This window comes from Dermacentor andersoni, chromosome 10 (genome assembly GCF_023375885.2).
Source record: "Dermacentor andersoni chromosome 10, qqDerAnde1_hic_scaffold, whole genome shotgun sequence".
NCBI lineage: Eukaryota > Metazoa > Arthropoda > Arachnida > Ixodida > Ixodidae > Dermacentor > Dermacentor andersoni.
In genome coordinates, this window is record NC_092823.1 from 45,743,156 (window position 1) to 45,761,005 (window position 17,850).

The window sequence follows — 17,850 nt, forward strand, 5'->3', positions numbered from 1 at the left end:
TGAATTGCCTCTTTGTCTTGGAATATTATTGCCATCAATGTCTTTTTTTTTGCGTTTTTTCACGCGAACGTCTAATTTCGAAGGCCGAACCTCATCGTAATGAAGCTCACAGTGGCTTAAGCCCTTTCCAACCTAGCAAAAAAAGAAAAATGATAATATTTTCTTCGGATATTGATTTCCATGTATAGCAGTCACGTGCGACCCCTCACTACTTCCCGAAAAAGAAAAATGATTTCATGATAAAATTCCACACCTAATATTTTATTCTTGCCTATACAAAGGATTAAGGGTGGCTTTGTGCAGTGCGATTAGACAAGCACGACTACGGTGTTGTGTCATAAAGGTCGATTAGCCTTTTGAGAGTACATGAGCACAGCTGCTTGCTCGGAACGCCCACTTCTTGTCGAGTGGTACGCGCACGGCACTGCGAGGCAAAGCGGTGATCACGAAACTCAATCGTTATTTGCTCGGCCAAACATGAGAAACTTACATTGTCCGTTAATATAGGCAAAACAAAAACGAATCGGGCCTACTTTAAGGTATGCTGCAGAGAATGTGTGTACGTGACACGTGGTCGGTTTGAGCCAAATGTCAAGTAAAGCGATGCTTTCGTGAGGAAGGCCTCTTGTCTCTGTCTCTCATCAAATCACACACACAGATACACCGATGCATATATATAAGGAAGGAACATGCTTATGCTTACTACTACGGCAAATTCCGTCGCATTCATCCTTCGATCTGAATGGGCCACTTGGTACGCAACTCTGCACACACTTCCTAATTCTTGCGTTGTACTGCCAAGTTTGCGTAGGGCATCCTGTATACTTCATTACTGTTTGGCTTACAAGGCAACTTTGATCTGAAATTGGAGACGAAATATAAGCGTTACTGATACGAGGTATGTCTCAAAAGCTCGTGCATTGATTGATAAAAAAAAAACTGGCTCTTGATGTAGCAGCGCCCCTCTCTTGCACTCTCCCTTCAAAAGGACGTAGTTTATTTCTCGTACATGCCAGACTGCTAATGGCAAGGCAGAACTTGAAGCGTTAATGTTTTGTGTAAACTATCTTTAGTTCAGTATGAAAATATCAACGTCACATTTGTTTTAAAACGCAGCAAAAAGCTAACGAAATGTTGCAAAAGCCCCATAAAAATGATACCCTAAAACTAACTTCTGTTTCCAAGTAGGTCCTATGGTTTCGAGAAAACCGTGACGACTCACGGACGATGCAAGATCAGGACGCCCCCCACGTAGTTCAAGTTCGAGTTATCAATCGTGTGCGTTTTCTTGCGCTGAGGGACCGCTGAAAGGCTGGTAAAATGATGGCCAAAGCCCCTGTTTTGTTCAAGTGGTCTGCTTACCAGATTTTGATTAGAAACAGGAAATGAAAAATGTTTGTGCCAAGATGGCGCCGATATTGCTGCCGACTCCTGAGCAAACGTTGGAACGAAAAGAATGCTACATTGATAGGAAAGCACCAGACAGCGATGAATTCTTGTGAATGGTCATCATCGGCGACGAAACATGTATTTACGAACACGACATCGAGCAGTAGTCGAACAGCAAGGAGTGGAAAAAGGAAGTTGAGGCAAGAACGAAAAAATCGTGAAAGAACAAATAAAAGGTCAAAGTTGCGTTGTTCCTGCTTGTTGACTGCCACAGAATTGTGCAACACGAATTTTCTGAAAGTCATACTATCAATATAGCTTTCTGCGTGCAGGTCCTGAAAAGCTTTCGAAGCAGGTGTACTCCACTCTGCAGCCCGATAATTCCCTTGTGCAGTCTGCGTTGATAGCGCGTGAGTTCTTGGTACGCCATTTCTTGCACTCCGTTAGAACACCCTCCCTACTCGCCGGATTTAGACCCCTTATACCTTTTTTTCCCCAAATGCAAAGGGGGAAGGCTTTTCGGGAACTTTGGGGAAGCTCGTAACAGAAGTGGACTTCCAACGATGCTTCCAGCAATAGAAGAAGAGACAGAACCAGGGTGTTCTGAAGCAGGGTGTTCTGAAGGGAATCCTATTCTTGTATCTTAAAGTTTAAGGATGTTTCGCGGCAGACGCGAAACATTCTTTCAACCACAGGCGTCACCTGGTAGGGAAACACAGCAGCAGGCAGCTGGCCAATAAAACCTCGCGAACTGCCAGGCGGTAAGTCTGCCAAGCTTAAAGTCGTCTGTACCCAACGGGGCAGAACAAAAATTGGAAACTGAGGTGCTCAGCTATGTAGGGTTTGTAAAAATTCTCGACCGCAGACTCAGCTAGCTAACCACGCACTTGGTTGGAAGGCTAGCTCTGGTCGACAGCGGCCCTCGAATCTGCCACTGTGGGCCAGAAACACGCAGCGCAAAGTAAGACACAGGCAAACACTCGTCTCAAGCGGCTCCCACGCAAATAGAGCCCCTGGCGAACTTGGGGGAGCCAACAGACACACAACCTTTGTCTTTGAAACGCAATTTTACTCCACCCGCCGCGGTTGCTCAGTGGCTATGGTGTTAGGCTGCTGAGCACGAGGTCGCGGGATCGAATCCCGGCCACGGCGGCCGCATTTCGATGGGCGCGAAATGCCAAAACACCCGTGTACTTAGATTTAGGTGCACGTTAAAGAACCCCAGGTGGTCGAAATTTCCGGAGTCCTCCACTACGGCGTGCCTCATAATCAGGAAGTGGTTTTGGCACGTAAAACCCCATAATTTAATTTTAAATTTTTTAATTTTACTCTCTCCACGACTCAGGCTGTACACCACCAGGCTCATAAGACGCGGGGCTCGAGGCGGAGGGAGATGCCTGCGGTAAGCGAAGGGGGGGGGGGGGGGTCGAACCGGGAGTGGCGGCGAGGCTGCAGGCATGCAGCCCGCTGCTTGCGGGACTGTCTCCTGAATGTCCTCGAGGCACCTCGGTTTCTTAGAAAAACGGGGCCTGGTGGCAACGGCGCCGTGTTCGTTGCTTACAGGCTCAAACATGCGGTTTACCATTTTGAAGTTACATGTCTTTCAGTTCGGTGTGAATAGCGGGATAGAGAACTTGAAAAAAAAAAGGTGGAGATGTCGGCCGGTACTGGCGTGCTGCAGCCTGCTGCTCTGCACAGCGGGAACGGGAAAGAGGGCGTAAATGTGCGATGACGATGATATGGAAGAGGTGGGGGGGGCGCAACAGTAGAGGCAAGTTCAACATTCGGTGGATAAACATTCAGGAGTGTCAGGCAATCTCACGATACAGCTTTCTGCTGCTCTATACGTGCTGGATAAAAGTGTTTTTCCGAGCGTGAAAGGAGCCCGCGCATACACGCTAAGTGTCTCGGCAATATGACGTGTGTCCGCGGGTTTTTTTCACTTCACCGAAAAACACCTTTGTGTAGCACGTGTGGAGCAACAGAAACCTTTATCGGGAGTTTTTCATGTTGCCCTACAATTTTCTCATTGACACTTTTCATCTGAATATATTTTTTGAGAAGTTGATGAATTAAAGAACACTAATTATCTAATTAAGCGGAATGCAAGACGTAATCTGAGTACCTCCAGGCGATGATAAACAACATTATCTTGGTTCTGTCCAGCTAAGTGACATTTGCGTATATTTAAAGCTTGGTGCATGATACTTGGGACATCCTGTATAGTCTGGGGTATCTATTTGAGAATAAGTAAGAAACAAGCTTCGGGAATGCTGGCTGCTCCGCCGTTTACGGCCACGGAAATGGTCATGAGGGGCTCTGGCTAGCACTCTCAGGATTAATTTTATTTGACTGTGAGCTCAGGGTGCATGCTCACAGGGGTGAACAGCACATATACTAGTCTAACATCCAGTGTATTCGACATTACCTGAAGGGCAGTGCCCGACATTCCAGATGTCTAAACAGCATTTAAGGTTTTCAGCGGAAAATTAAGATAGTGTAAAATTTTGAAGAAAATGGTGTAACAATAATTTCTCTGGTCTTTGCGAGGATATAGAAAAAAGACAGTCTTAATGAATGGCTCCAGAAATGAGTTGAAAGATTTCTTTTCCTTCCTCTCTGTACGCAATACATCTGGTACTTATTTGTTTGCTGGAAGTAAATTATTCTGGTTTGCTTCTTCCCATTATCAATATAATTATAAATTTGCTTGCATAATTACAAGCTTCTGGTAGTCGACTACAGGTCTGCGCCTTTCTTGGGGCTCTGTGCGCGTCTAAGCATTGTTCCCGTTGGCGAAAAACATCTTTAACACCTGTTCTGCGCGTCCTGCTGAAACTAAAAAAAGAAAACGCTTTGGAACCAAAACAATGCGAACATTGTACGACACTTAAAGTTTTATAACTACAGTAGAGCACATTGTAATCGACGTGGACATCTATTCTGAACAATGGGAGCCATTATACAGCAAACAGCGCTGTTTTGCCTATTAACCAGTCGAGTAAGATAACTTTCTTTCACGCGCTACTGAAAAGTGGAGTCGCATTGATTCACCGATTACTAATTCTTGGTAACTACGCAATTTTACCAGTGCGCTGAATTAGTAATCGCAAAGAAGCAATAATATCTTTTGCCAATATTAGCTAGAATGCAATAATGTGAATAACTTTCGTTGCCTGCGGTATCTATCTATCTATCTATCTATCTATCTATCTATCTATCTATCTATCTATCTATCTATCTATCTATCTATCTATCTATCTATCTATCTATCTATCTATCTATCTATCTATCTATCTATCTATCTATCTATCTATCTATCTATCTATCTATCTATCTATCTATCTATCTATCTATCTATCTATCTATCTATCTATCTATCTATCTATCTATCTATCTATCTATCTATCTATCTATCTATCTATGTTAAGACGACCCAGTGCCCCAAACTGCCTACTGGAAGGGCAACTAGTTAAGTGCTCCTGCTCGTGTGATATCTTACTCTCCTCATGCCGTTCCTGTCGCACCTGCAACCCCATCCCAGTGGCCCTAGTTGTCTAGTAGCTTTTGCCACTAGGTATGGGTTCGCACAGGATCTATCGTTCGCCTGGTGATAAGCCGTCGTGATGGCTCAAAGGCTATGTCAATGTGCTGTAAGGCATGAAGTCGCTGGCTTGATTATTTACAGCTGCATCTCTGTTTCGAACGGAATGTAAGAAGGCTCGTTTTCAGATCCTTTGAGCGTGCGTTTAGAAATCCCAGGAGGTGTACATTACTCCGAAGCACTCCTCTACGGCGTTCCGCACAGTAAACTTTTCAGATTTGGAGAATGAAATACGATCCATACTTGGCGTGTGTGAAAACGTGTTACATACCTACTGGTGCTATCAGTGTTTTAACTCCATCAATAACCGAAAATTACGCATTTTTTGCGTTTGTGTTTGATAGGTGTAAACGACCAAACCATATATGTGAAGGTACATTTGGTCATCCGTAAATCGACAGAAGTGTCATAAGATAATGAGTGCGTCTTTGCAAGATAGTTAGGCGTGGCTTTGCTTTTAAGCATGGAATGCTTTTAGATACTCTCGTCGGCGACCTCCAGGTAAAGTTGAGCCAAAACCCAGGGCCGTTATCCGGGCACTAAAACGAGAACATCCAAGCAAATGGCCAGAACAAATCGAGGTTTTCCGGGCAACCAGTAAAGACTTCTGAAAATGCAGCCTGTCGCCCCCAGCCCTCTGTACAGGAACGCATTACGTAGGCTAGTTACTGCCCAGACATGTTACAAAAGATATTGCTTCCGAGTTCTTCCCAGTGTTTGTTCACACTATCACTCAAGCAGTAACTTTTAGTACGTCGAAGTTTTATGTTTAACTTGCCATTACGACGTTGACAGGGCAGATACCGGGCACCATACCATTCATCTTCATCTTTTGGCGCTGAGACAGAGTTGCCTATGCTCTTTTGTACGCCAGCGGTCCGTGAATTATACGGCACGGTTTTTGGGTCACCTCGAAAGATGGCGCCACGCAACCAGGCTCCTTTCTTTGTCTAGCTGGGCAGTGCACTTTGTCTCCCTGGCGTCCTTCGCTGCCTGTGGTGCCGCCTGGGGCCGGTTTTCTTCTAGCTGGGCGTTGTCCATATGGGCCAGTGCACAGTATGACGTCGTGCGGAGTAGTAGGGTGTGCCATTGCGAACATGCATACACAGATTTTAATATTGCGGCCAGTATCATCTCCAATCAATCTGCTTTTCCGGTTGCCGTTTCATGTTTACATCTATTCACCATTACGGGAGAGCCATCAATGTTTTGCGTGCCTCAGGCTCTATAGTTCGCTGACAGGTCACAATGATAAATAAGAAGCTCAAAACGGGAGCCATGAGTGTGGCAACTGTAATACTCTTAAAGCGATACCGCCTCAAGATTCTTTCCGATATCTTATTCATAAGAAGTTAATATAAATGAAGTTAGATTATATGTCCACTGAGATCTAGAAAGAGAGTATTGCAAGTGGTAGCTCTGTCGCCTTGTTGCCCATGTTGCATTGACTCGATTGAAATTCAACTTTCTTTATGACATGTCTACTAACATATTGTGTGGGTGTGTGTGTGTGCTCTTTTTGTGGCTTGTCCAGATTTATGGTATGGAAGCGAGACGTCTATTGGTGATCATCAGCGATGACTACCCCGTGACAGGGGTGACAATGGGCTGTTGTTGCATGCAAGAACGTCAATGGTAGAACCGACTTGCACAGACCGTATCATCGCCTGTAAGCAAAGTTCCTAATAGAAGCGGTGTTTTTCAAAAGAAGCTACGTCTATCGCGTGGCCATTGCCTTATGCCAGCTGTTTTTTTGTAAGTGTACGCAATGGGATAGTACAACGGAGCTCGCATAAAGAGAGTTCTACAGCTGTTCTCGTGCAGCTGGTGGCGCAGCCGCACTGTGCTGTGTGGCATCGCGTTCAGAGCGAAATGTAAATCAAGAAACACTTAATAACGCAGCACGTGTTGAAACCCAGAAGCGGGCGTCTGACGAATGCAGTGGTGAGAGCAAAGAGCCGGTGTCGAAGCCCCCGAGTGGCCGCACAACTGCGCCACTGGTGGCGACGCTGGTGGCGACAGTGCCAGTGCCGCATGCAAGAAATGCATCGGATACAAGGGAGAGCATGTAAGTACACAATTCACACACAGCGAATAATTTGAACACGCTCTTGTATAGCGAACAAACTGAACCTGCTTCAGTAAAATATTCGAAAAGTTTTCTACAGGTCTTGGGCAATGTCGAAACGCACGCCAACGCCTGAGGTGTCGAGGAAACTATCGAACATCTACTGTGCTACTGCCCATCTTTCGAAAATGAAAGACATGACTTCTGCACAGCTCCCAATCAGTTAGATAGAAAACCGTTCACGTTAAACAGGATCTTGGGACCGTGGCCTCGCATATCGCAGCAACAAAATGTCACAAAAGCGCTGCTGCGATATTTCAAAGCTACCGGATGGAGTCACCGTCTGTCATCCGGACTGAGTGACCGGATGATATCCCCAGTGGACTTTCTCTTCTTCTTTTAATTATTCATTCTCTTTTCCCTTTGCCCAGTGTAGGGTAGCCAACCGGGTTCAGTCCTGGTTAACCTCCCTACCTTTAATTTATCATTTGCTCTCTCTCTCTCTCTACTGCACCTGTGGCGGTGCGAGAAAGCCGCCAACGGCTTTACTGTCAATGATGCGTGATGTGCTGGGATTCCGCAAAACGTTTTCCTTTAGGAAGATCTCTGACCCCACAGAGAATTAGAAAACGGTGAACAAAATGTGACCAATTTGATTGCATACTTACCGTACGCCACGTGACTCAGGACCACATTTATGCCAAAGAAAAGGACGCACCCTCGAAACAAGGGTGCCTTCATCATGTGTTTTAACAGCAGGTTTCACGCACGTGTAATTGCCAATGTTGTACGCGTGACCAAAAAGGCCACGTAGGTTTCGATTTTCACCGCCGCTTAGAAACTGTGAATACGCCTTCGCCGCCTATATATTTTGCCAGATTTCCTTTGTTAGAAATACAATGATGATTGTTTCGTCTCAGCGGTGAGGTTGAGAATGTTAACTTTCATGGTCCGCGCAGACGGCTCAATATGCGTGTTTGCATTTCTATAAATAAGATTGTTGCTGCGGAAGAATGAAGCTGGTTTCTTAGAAAAGATAAAGTTTTTTTTGTTAGGTTCGTGTAGCAGCCAACTCTATGGTAGCAGAGGGCCCGATAAGCGCGATTTGCAATTTAAAATACGCTTGCTTCTCGTCTATTTACGCAATAAAAAGCGAAATGCGTAGATGTGCCGTTTTCCTAATGTTATTTTTGCAGTATTTATATTATCATATAGCTTTTCGACGGGCAGTGTTGTTCGCCCTATTGAAACTGTTTTCAGTTCATTGCCAGGTGCAAGGTGCGCCTAGTGTATTCAAATTGTTCTGTATGCTGTCGCGGGACTCCGCAGCCAAAGCGCCTTTTCAGATAAAACTGTCTGCCCGACGCTAATCTATGAGTAAATTCTTCAGTATAAGCGAACACAATCGACTATATTGGAGATCGCCGTCACACTTGTATGAATAGGGTGACGCAGTTGCGCCGTAAGGATCATATTTCAAGGACCGACGACTGCGTCCGCCGGCTTGCCGGCGATGTTTCGCTATAAGTGCCACTTGTTACCTGCATTATAGGCAGGCTTCACACAGAAGGTGGCGCGTTCCTCTGCCGTAACACCTGCGTCAACGTCTCAAAGCGCGAGCTGTCGCGACAGAAGAACGAAATAAAGCGTCACGTGATCCGCACGCCCAAGACTGATCCGCACGCCCAAGACGCTTCGAAGAGCGACTTTGGCGGGAGAGGAGCATGCGTGCTTTCGTGGGTTAGAGTGTCGGTCTACTCTACGAAAAGAGGGAGGTTTGGTCATGTGTTCTTTCCCGTACAGCACAATGGGCGCATTTCATTCATTTTGGTGGTATATACGAGAAAAATGAAGGCACGTGTTGAGCGTGCACGATCGCGGCGCGATGAGCACTAGTGCGGAAGCCAAATGGCCGGCTGAGTTTGCGAGAGACGTGCGACAGTCACACAAGCGGACAGCATTGCTTTTACTCGACCGTGTATGTACCTACGTGACGGCGTTGATTTCATTACCCGATCTTTTGTAGTTTTTCTGGGGTAAGGTGTTCGACCAGGCAGGCCCTTTATCACGTGTCCTTGTCGTCCATCACGTCTAATAAAAAAGAAGCGTTGTGGTGTTTCAACATCTTTCTCTCTGCTAGAGGATAGCGTCACCATTTTCACCCGGTTGCTTCCGGCGTCCTTGTTTTCTTGGTGGTTCGCCTCTCAGGGAAGTATGCAATGAGCCAGAGGATTGCGCTGCTCCAGGCTACGCCCGCACTGAAACTAAACAGACCGTCGTAGCTTCCAAGCTTGTCCTTGCACTATCCTGCAAATATTTGGAAAGAGAAAAGAAAAACTTCATTTCGACACTTGTACATGAAATATGTTATCAACAATTTCTGATAAAAATCTGCCAGTTAGTGTGGCACAGAATTCGCACAGAATGTGTCGTGTCAGAACTAAGACACTGAAGTCAAAACAAGAGAAATACCTGAAAAGAACGGGAGTACTAAGCAAAAACAAAGAAACCTTAAGTGTGTGTCACATTGAGAATAACCTTCCAACTCGCTTGCCTCTGAACAGTGACTTCCCTGCGGCCGTAGCTATCTATGCAGGTGAGAGTGCCCTATGTATAAGCGGCCCTTAGCGCTTTGGTGCGCGGTTATGTACAAGCTTGCAAAGAGCTCTGAAGGTGACTTCAGAGTTCTTGGGTGAAGTTGACATGCTGATATCACCTGCTAGGTCGGCTGCAATAGCACATCATCCTAAACAACGCGCTTATCGAGCAATGAGCTGATTGTACCTTGAAGAGGCACCGATAAGCGGGGCGCGACATCACCGCTATTAGGGCTTAATTGTGGATGATCGCATCTCTTGGCGTCTTTCCGTTAAACTTGTATGACGGAAATCGCAATGCCTCCTCAAGTGTGCGGCCGCCAAGACTGCTAGAGGAGCAGGCTCCGACCAAGCAACAGCTCTGCCGTTGTACCAGTCCTATGTACTCTCAGGCATGATGAATGCGTTACTAGTCCTCAATGTGCCACCTAGTTTGACGACCTAACTGCAAGATCACCCCGTTGCCCTTCGAATATTGCCTGGACTATCTTGTAAGACGCAATCTGTTGCATTACTCGATGAAGCGCATCAGTTACCCTTGAGGGTTCAAGCAGATACGAGAGCTTTATAGGAGAATGAGCCTCTGCACCACTCATCTAATGGTCAATCGCTCTCCTTGATCGACTGTTTCACCACCCGTTTTCTCACCTAGGGAATATGGCGGCATCATATATGAGCACTGCTGGCATTTCCGAAAATGCTGTTTTCGTTACGCGCCTCTTCCGATAGATATCACCAAGAACGTATTCCCCATTTATCTCACATTCTCAGACCTACATAAAAAGTGAGATATGCCTGTTTCGACAATATTCCAATTAGCTCAGTTGTACACGTTCGAAAGATTTCAAGCCTATCTCCAAGAATTCACAGACGCATCTGTACACAGCGCTGGTCAAGGCGCCCAGGCAGGTTTTTCTCTGCCCATCGACTCAAGTACGACGCAACTTTCACATACTTCATCCGGCCTCGTCAACAACTGCGGACCTAGCAGCGATAAATGTTGCGCTTAAATACGTGCAAGACAAGATGATCGCATAGAACAATGCCACCTTTACAGACTACTGCCTTGCGCTTAGCAGATTGCAATGCAGTCAAAGTGATTGTCCAGTTGTGCGTAGCATTACTGACTCTACCAACAAAATTACATCACATCGGATGTCTACCGTTGCCGAGTGGATACCTTCGCACTTAGGGATCGCCGGAAATGAAGAGGCTAATTGGCTGGCTTCAACTTAGGCTCATAACAGCTCTGTCTGCCCTGAAATTTTGTGCCAGGTTCATGACGCTCGTCTGCTGATTCATCGCCCGATGCTCAAGCAGCCTCCAGACCAGCGCGTCGAAAATAGAACGTTCGCGCCCCATGTTCGCGGTCGAGGCTTGCCTCGTCGCGCTAGATCCCAATTACTCAAGCTAAGGGTTGGTTGTGTGAACCTGTTCGAACGTTTATACCAACAAGGACGTGTGGCCAGTCCATCAAGTACGTCTTGAGGTTGCTGCAAGACACTTCAGCACCTTATATTCGAGGGTCCCGCTTTCACTGCGCAGCGTACGTCGCTGATGAGGGGCTATCGCCTCCTTGGTGTGCGGTGTGCAACACTCGACGAACGTTTGTACCCGAGTGGTCGTGCGTCTCGACGCCGATCAGGCTCATCGCGCTGAATATACTTTTCTAGAACTGACTAACTTAGGTTCACGAATGTAACCTATTTCTATTTTGAAATGACAATACTTCAGACACCATTCTATTTTAACGTTCTGTTGTAGTGTGACATGCAGTGACCGGTCCTACGGTGTGCGACCTCTGCTGTGTGTGTTCTACTTTATTCTTCAAGATTCGTCATCTTACCCTTTCTTTCCTCTTTCCTTTCCTCCTTCCTATATTTCATTTATATGTTCTTTTCTCATCCTTTCTGAAGAGTAGGCAGGCGTGCCCCTTCAAGTGGCAATCACCAGCCTGGTCCTCGCTTTCCCTTTCCTGCCATGTGTATATATCTTTTGAAATGAAACATTAATATGAAGAGAAATATTAATAGTAATATATGTTTTGAATGTTCTGCGAGCACTGTAAAAAGCCATTTGACATATATATATATATATATATATATATATATATATATATATATATATATATATATATATATATATATATATATATATATATATATTATCGCGCAAACATGAATTGATATTCACGAAAGTCTCGAGCGTTTAAGAGGCGTCTAAAGCATCCATGATAACAAAAAGAACAATCGCGTGCTCTTCTCCATACTTTTGCAGTCCGCCAATATGGTCATACTTGTGTTGTCACTCGGGTAAAAGCTGTCGATTATAAAATATAAGTCCTGAACCGTCCGCTAGTTTGCCTTTGTCATGCAGTGACAGCCCCACGCTTGCTAGCAGAATTGCTTGCCGGCCGTGCGTAATGAGCTGACCTTGTCTGTTGCAGCGTGTTGTAGACTGCACGTGGGCTGGCAGCAGTGTGCAGCCGGAAAGCGCAGCGTCCTTATAAGAGGAAGGCTATGGTGCTGTGAAGCGAAAAAAAAAAAACGCCAGCGTTACGTTCGACTGACTTAGTGCCCACATATATTCTAGAGTATTACACGTCGCGGGCGAGATAGTGCCAGTAAAGAGACAGTAGTGAAGGCGAGCGAGAGACCCCTCACTTCAGAAAACCCTGACTCGCCTTCGAGCTCGGAGGGGTTTAGGGGTTCTTTAAGTACGGACGACATAGCGCGAGGCTTACCGTTCCCAGTGCAGCGCTTGTTTGGAACCACTTTCGTTGCCAACAAGTTACCAAGAGCCGAAAAAGGCGACGCTGCACACCAAAGGGCATTTGTGCGGTGCAAGGAAGCAAGAATGAAAAGAAAAATGACAGCACCGGAATTGTTTCCTTTTGACGGAGCCTTCCGGATGACGGAGTAATGAAAGGGGACGAAGGATCTGTTGCTAAATTCCGCCATTAAGTGGTGACAGCGCTGCCATGAAAAAGCATTTTCGAAACACGTGGCACATTTGCCCTATCCTTGTCATTCGCAAAGGGTTTCATCTCTGTAGGTTGCTTTTTCAAGTCTGCGCGCTATTTTTTTGTCTGTATGCATTAGGCTATGAAAGCTGCATTTGCGTTTTCCAAAGAATAATGATGGGTTCCCTGACGGAATCGACTGTATTCATAGGTTGTTTTTTTTTTAATTCCTCGCGCTTTATTTTTGTCTGTATGGATTAGGCTATGAACGCTGCGTTTGCGTTTTCCAAAGGATGTTGATGGGTTCCCTGATGGAATAGACTGTATTCGGTCAACTCTGTAGGCTGGGCGACCTTACTGGGAATTTCTGGGCAAATGTACCATAATAATGCATTAGCTTACAGGTGCCTTTTGATTTCTCGCTTAAAACGGCCTTAAAATGACGAGGTTACTGTAATCTATCTGTTTTTTAGGTAATTTGATCACTTCATATTGGCTATGTATGAACTTACTGGGAAATTTCGGAAAATGAAACTCTTGCTGTCACACAAAAAATGCGGTACTCTGGTGCGAATTGGTAGGAATGCAAACTGTGCCAGAAAGGCGGAGCTCTTGCCGAGTTGCGCAAATGGAAACTTGAAGTGGTGAATTTACTTTTTCATTCTTGCATTCTTATCAACCGTCCTGCTGAGTGGCGGATTACAGACTATGCTGACGGCGCAGGTGTGCCACAACTAATGACGAAGAAGGAAAAGAAAAATGAATCTGATTATCGTAACATACAGGCCCCGCGCACGGGCAATGCTGTTTATCTACAGCACTGCCATTGGTAAGTATAAACATTGCGTTGGCACAGTTCTCAGGTCCAGATCGACGGATCACTAAGCGTACAAACCACTTTTTCTTAACTTGGTCTCTCCTTAACGCTGTCAGCAAGTAACGATTGAATTCTCATTCCTCAGGGGCTTGCATGGGCATGCAACCTGTCTTGCAAAGTGCCAAGCTCTTACCGATCATGAGTGGCCTCTCGAGCAGCGCAAACGCAGCCAAGAAATTGGCAGCGCCCATGCACAGGCCGAAGGTCACCGGATCGACGAGCTCCCCGCACAGAACGTAAATGTGCGTCACTGTACCTCCATTGCACGACCCGGAGAGTGCCGAGAGTGCCGCCAGAGCTGGGTACGAGTCAAAAAGCGGCATAAGTAGATGAGCGATGCCGTTCGCTGTTAGGCACAGGACCATCATAGTGCTCTTCCTCAGAAGACCTTTGTCGGTTATGGGCCCCGACACGAATCTAGACACGAGATCGGCCACCGTTGTCAATGTGACAAGTGAGACGGCGTCCCACTTGGGGATCCCACGCTCCACCGCGAAGTCCACCACCACCGTGAGAAGCATCGTGATTAAGTACCAGCCCTGACCCAACGTATAAGCGACGAGGTAGAACCTCGGATTCCTCAAGAAAGAGGGCCACTTCGCCCGAGTGTTCGGTGGAGGTCGCTGAACCTGACCGCTTAGAGGACTAACCGTGGCAACGACAACTCTTTCACACGTAGATATCTGTATACATGCACTGTTATTCAGAGGTGTGTCGAGACCCGCTGTCTCGTTGCAGGAGCTCGACGAGCTGCTATCGGTGTAGTTGAACACGTTATCTCCCAGTCCTTGGTCATCATCCTTGGCCTCATAAATGCGTCTATTCACGACCTCCAAAGGCGCGTTGTTGTGGATATCCGCGATAGGATGTTCCGTCGCCAAGACGCCCTCGTGAAGAGCGCTGCTGCAGTAGAGTTGAGCATGATGGCACCGAAGACCAGGAAGCCGCCTTTTGTCCCGTACTCGTCAAAAAGGAACTGCATGACGGGCGGGAAGATAATGCCACCAACCACAGAGCCTCCAATAGTGATGCCCGATGCGAGCACCTTGTTCTTGGTGACGCTCTGGTTGACGGCAGGATAGCCCAACATTAGCAGAGACAAACCGCACCCTGCGAAGAGCAAGAGAGAACTGTAAATGTGGTGTAGGAAAAAAAATTATATCCAGTATGCATTTTTTCTGTTCACAATGAAGGGAAATGAATTTCGTTCTTGGTTATTTAGCGCCTCAACTGTTAGCAGGCCACTCCAATTGTTGACTACGATTGGTGCACTAGTTTATCGAGCTGTACCAGTTTATCGAGCTGTACCGTTTTTCTTGAAGGAAAATCTGGAAATAGTGTGTTTATCTGGTTTCTGAAATTGTGTACGCGTGGAAAGGTGACATGCAAGGAAATGGTGGGTTCTCACATGCATTTGTTTAGCACGAGGAAGAAATGCCACAACATACGCCTTTCGATACGACCAGGATAGAGGGGTCACGCAAATCATTCGAAACCATACAGTGTTCATCAAACGTGTCCAGTTTGCGCCATAGTATGTAAAACTAAAAAACCAAAATCTTGTTCGACACCACCTTGAAACATTGGCCTTATGTTCAACTACGGTACTGTGACGCTTGTCGAATATAGTTATTTACGATTTTTATGTTGCTTATAAATAAAGCTGCATTTAGACAACGCCTAGACAGGAGTTATAACTTGCAACCGTCTTATGCTTTACGGGTTTTTCGTTATCAAAAGTCAATCGTTCTTGCTCTGGGCAATACGCAAAGGTAAGGAACAGCTAGGTATAATATTGCAATAGCAATTATATGGATAGTGCAGGCGATTATTCTTCGTCGCTGTCAACGTGATATTTCATACAAAGCTAAGTGCGATAAGACCTTATCGCTCCCCACACGCCGTATGCTATGGGTGCTCGGGAAAAGGTGAGAGGTTGAGCGTTGAAGGTTGGTGGTTTGACGCACTTGAAACGAGGGAAAGATTCTTTTTGACGGACAAAAAACTCTGACTTCATCGGTGCGCCCCCCCTTCAGGGAGCGATCAGGTTATCAGGGAAAGGAAGCAGCCATAAGAGAGTGTAATTTTCGGCAGTAGCGCCAGCCACCTACCATGGAGCTCTACAAGGGGATGCTGCAGTACCTGTGAAACAGGGCCTGCCGATGTCAGCTGTACGTTACCACTATAACCGAATATGACATAGCCTAGGTTGGCTACTCACCCAAGGTTAACCCTTGCTATAATATAAATCGTCACTTACAGCGCAAACATAGACGGAGGACAAAAAAGACGACGTAGACAGCGCTTGTCTACGTCGTCTTTTTTGTCCTCCGTCTATGTTTGCGCTGTAAGTGATGATTTATACCATGGCATTCCAACTAGCCCGTAGTCAAACCTTGCTTCAGTAACCCTTGCTGCCTGAAAAAATTGGAAGGGGAAGGTGGGAAACAGGAAAGATGGAAGGTAAGAGAAAGACGAACGTTGGAGGGAGAGAGAGACAGGAAAAGGCCACTACCGGTTTCCCCCGGGTGGGTCAGTCCGGGGCTACCGTCTACGTGAAGCCGAGGCCAAATGGGTGTGTTGCCTCCGACGAGGGGCCTTAAGGGTCCTAACACTCAGAATCGGCTCAACCCTTAGGATCCCCTTTTCCCCGAACACGGCTAAGCCACGCGCGGTTAAACGCGGGAGGGTCCAACCCTCATGCGTTCGGGTACGTGGTGTCACAACACGCCAAATGTCTGCTGAAGCAGACCCCCCTGCGGGGATAGGTCGTGTGATCTTGACTTTCCGAGATACGTTGAAAGAGAAGCTGCACGATGCGTCTGCTTCCCCCTGCCGGCGCTCTTCATCACGCCAGCGTTGTGACAGCGAGTGTTAATTTAATGGTCATCGAGTGAGACCTCTTCTTGCCTGCCTGTGAGGCCGTAGCACGCTTGTTCTATTAATTAGTACGCGAATATTTAATTCAATTTGTATGACCAACAAAAGTGCAAACCTCTTCTTCACCTTCCGGGCGGAACTGTTTCTTTCTTTATTATTTTTGCGTCTTGTGGCTGGCCGCAAGTGAACTTCAATGTTTCTTTATCTTCGCCATTTATAACATAATCGGTTTCAAATTCCCATTAAATGGAAGCTACGAGTATACAGGCATTCTTACGCTTAGATGTCTTTATGCTTCGAGAGATTCAACACAGAGCGTTCGCACACTGCCGTTGCCGAAAATTTGTCACGCATCTTGTTTATAGCCAACTAAGCTGATATCAGCAGTTTATGGACACTACTTATGATAATCTCTGTAACTTCAAGAAAAGTTCATTTACGCTTTGCTTTCTTTGGCAAACCTATTAGTTATTTCTACTGGCCGTGCAAGATGCCCAGGCTTACGATGAGGAAGGGCACCCCGTTGGCGAAGTAGCTGGCACAGACCGGAAGGGAAGCTAGAAAGCAGCCTACAACCAGGAGTGTCGATATCTGAAAGTGCTGGGCTAGGATTCCAGTGATGGGACCTGCGAAGAAGCATTGACATTGCACACCACAAAGCAAAGAACGTAGCTTTTGATGTTCAGTGTTTATGTAGGTTCTACACACCCTAAATAAACGCTGAACATCAAGAGATCATTGTCAATACACTTGCCTAATATTTTTCCGTGAGACAAGGATATCCGAAGCCCATAATCCCTTTTGAATCTAGCATTTATCACTGTATAACATGTTACGAGCCTAAAACAAACATTTGTTTGTGTAAATACTACGGTTGGATACCCATAGCAGCATCTCTTATTATGTGCACAAAGTGGCCGTTTCCTCTTGAATGTGAAGGTAAAAACCCCGTTATTCTGCCTACGCACAAATAAGAACACGACATATTGTGTCCAGGGCGACCACGTTCGAACTGCATACTGGATTTCCGCACCATTAAGCCTTATTCGAAAGCGTGCTTAATTGTATTCCGCAGTCAGTGAATATAATAGAGATCCAATACTAGTGTCGAGAGGGACAAACAGAAGGGAGGAAAGGCAGGGAGGTTTACCAAACCTGCGCCTGGTTTACTACCCTGCGCTGGTGAAAGCATATACAGAGCAGGAGGGACAAGGAAACAAAAAGACCACTACTCTTGCCCGCACTTGTAGGTGTGCGGAAAGTCTGTAAACGGTCGCAGAAACCCCTGGATTTGACGTGCTTCAGGAGAGCTCTCGTTGATTTTGGTGCCGGCGACGCGCGTACCTACGGCTCAAGGATATTTGTTTCCGAAAATGGCTCATAGTCCAGCTGGTGTATTACTATACGGTGTGTTTCGCGCATGATGTTGCACCGGTGTCAATGAGACAAGATGTGCTCAGTAGTTTCTGTGGT

The 17,850-nt window shown here is 46.2% G+C and overlaps 2 protein-coding genes across 5 annotated transcripts in view; one reads left to right on the plus strand and one right to left on the minus strand.

Annotated features, from left to right (window-relative positions):
- The window catches only part of LOC126543127 (BPTI/Kunitz domain-containing protein-like), a 53,833-nt gene that overhangs the window by 11,600 nt on the left and 24,383 nt on the right, over positions 1-17,850 (minus strand). Inside the window, exons 1-2 of one of the 2 annotated variants that reach the window (XM_050190277.3) lie at positions 7,730-7,923; positions 704-859 (exon numbers count right to left, since the gene is read on the minus strand). In XM_050190277.3, coding sequence (XP_050046234.1) covers positions 704-859; positions 7,730-7,805 — 232 coding nt within the window. In that variant the 5' untranslated portion in view covers positions 7,806-7,923. Of the gene's footprint in view, positions 1-703; positions 860-7,729; positions 7,924-17,850 lie in introns of those variants that run through there. The other variant, XM_055062260.2, reaches the window with a different exon arrangement.
- Positions 6,810-17,850, plus strand: part of LOC126543125 (histone-lysine N-methyltransferase PRDM7-like) — a 111,181-nt gene continuing 100,140 nt past the window's right edge. The window contains exon 1 of one of the 3 annotated variants that reach the window (XM_055062255.2): positions 6,810-7,061. Coding sequence is in view for 1 of the 3 variants with exons in the window: in XM_055062257.2 (XP_054918232.1) it covers positions 7,028-7,061 (34 nt within the window). In the remaining 2 variants the exon portion in view is untranslated. The remainder of the gene's footprint in view (positions 7,062-17,850) is intronic. The other 2 variants (XM_055062257.2, XM_055062258.2) reach the window with 2 other exon arrangements.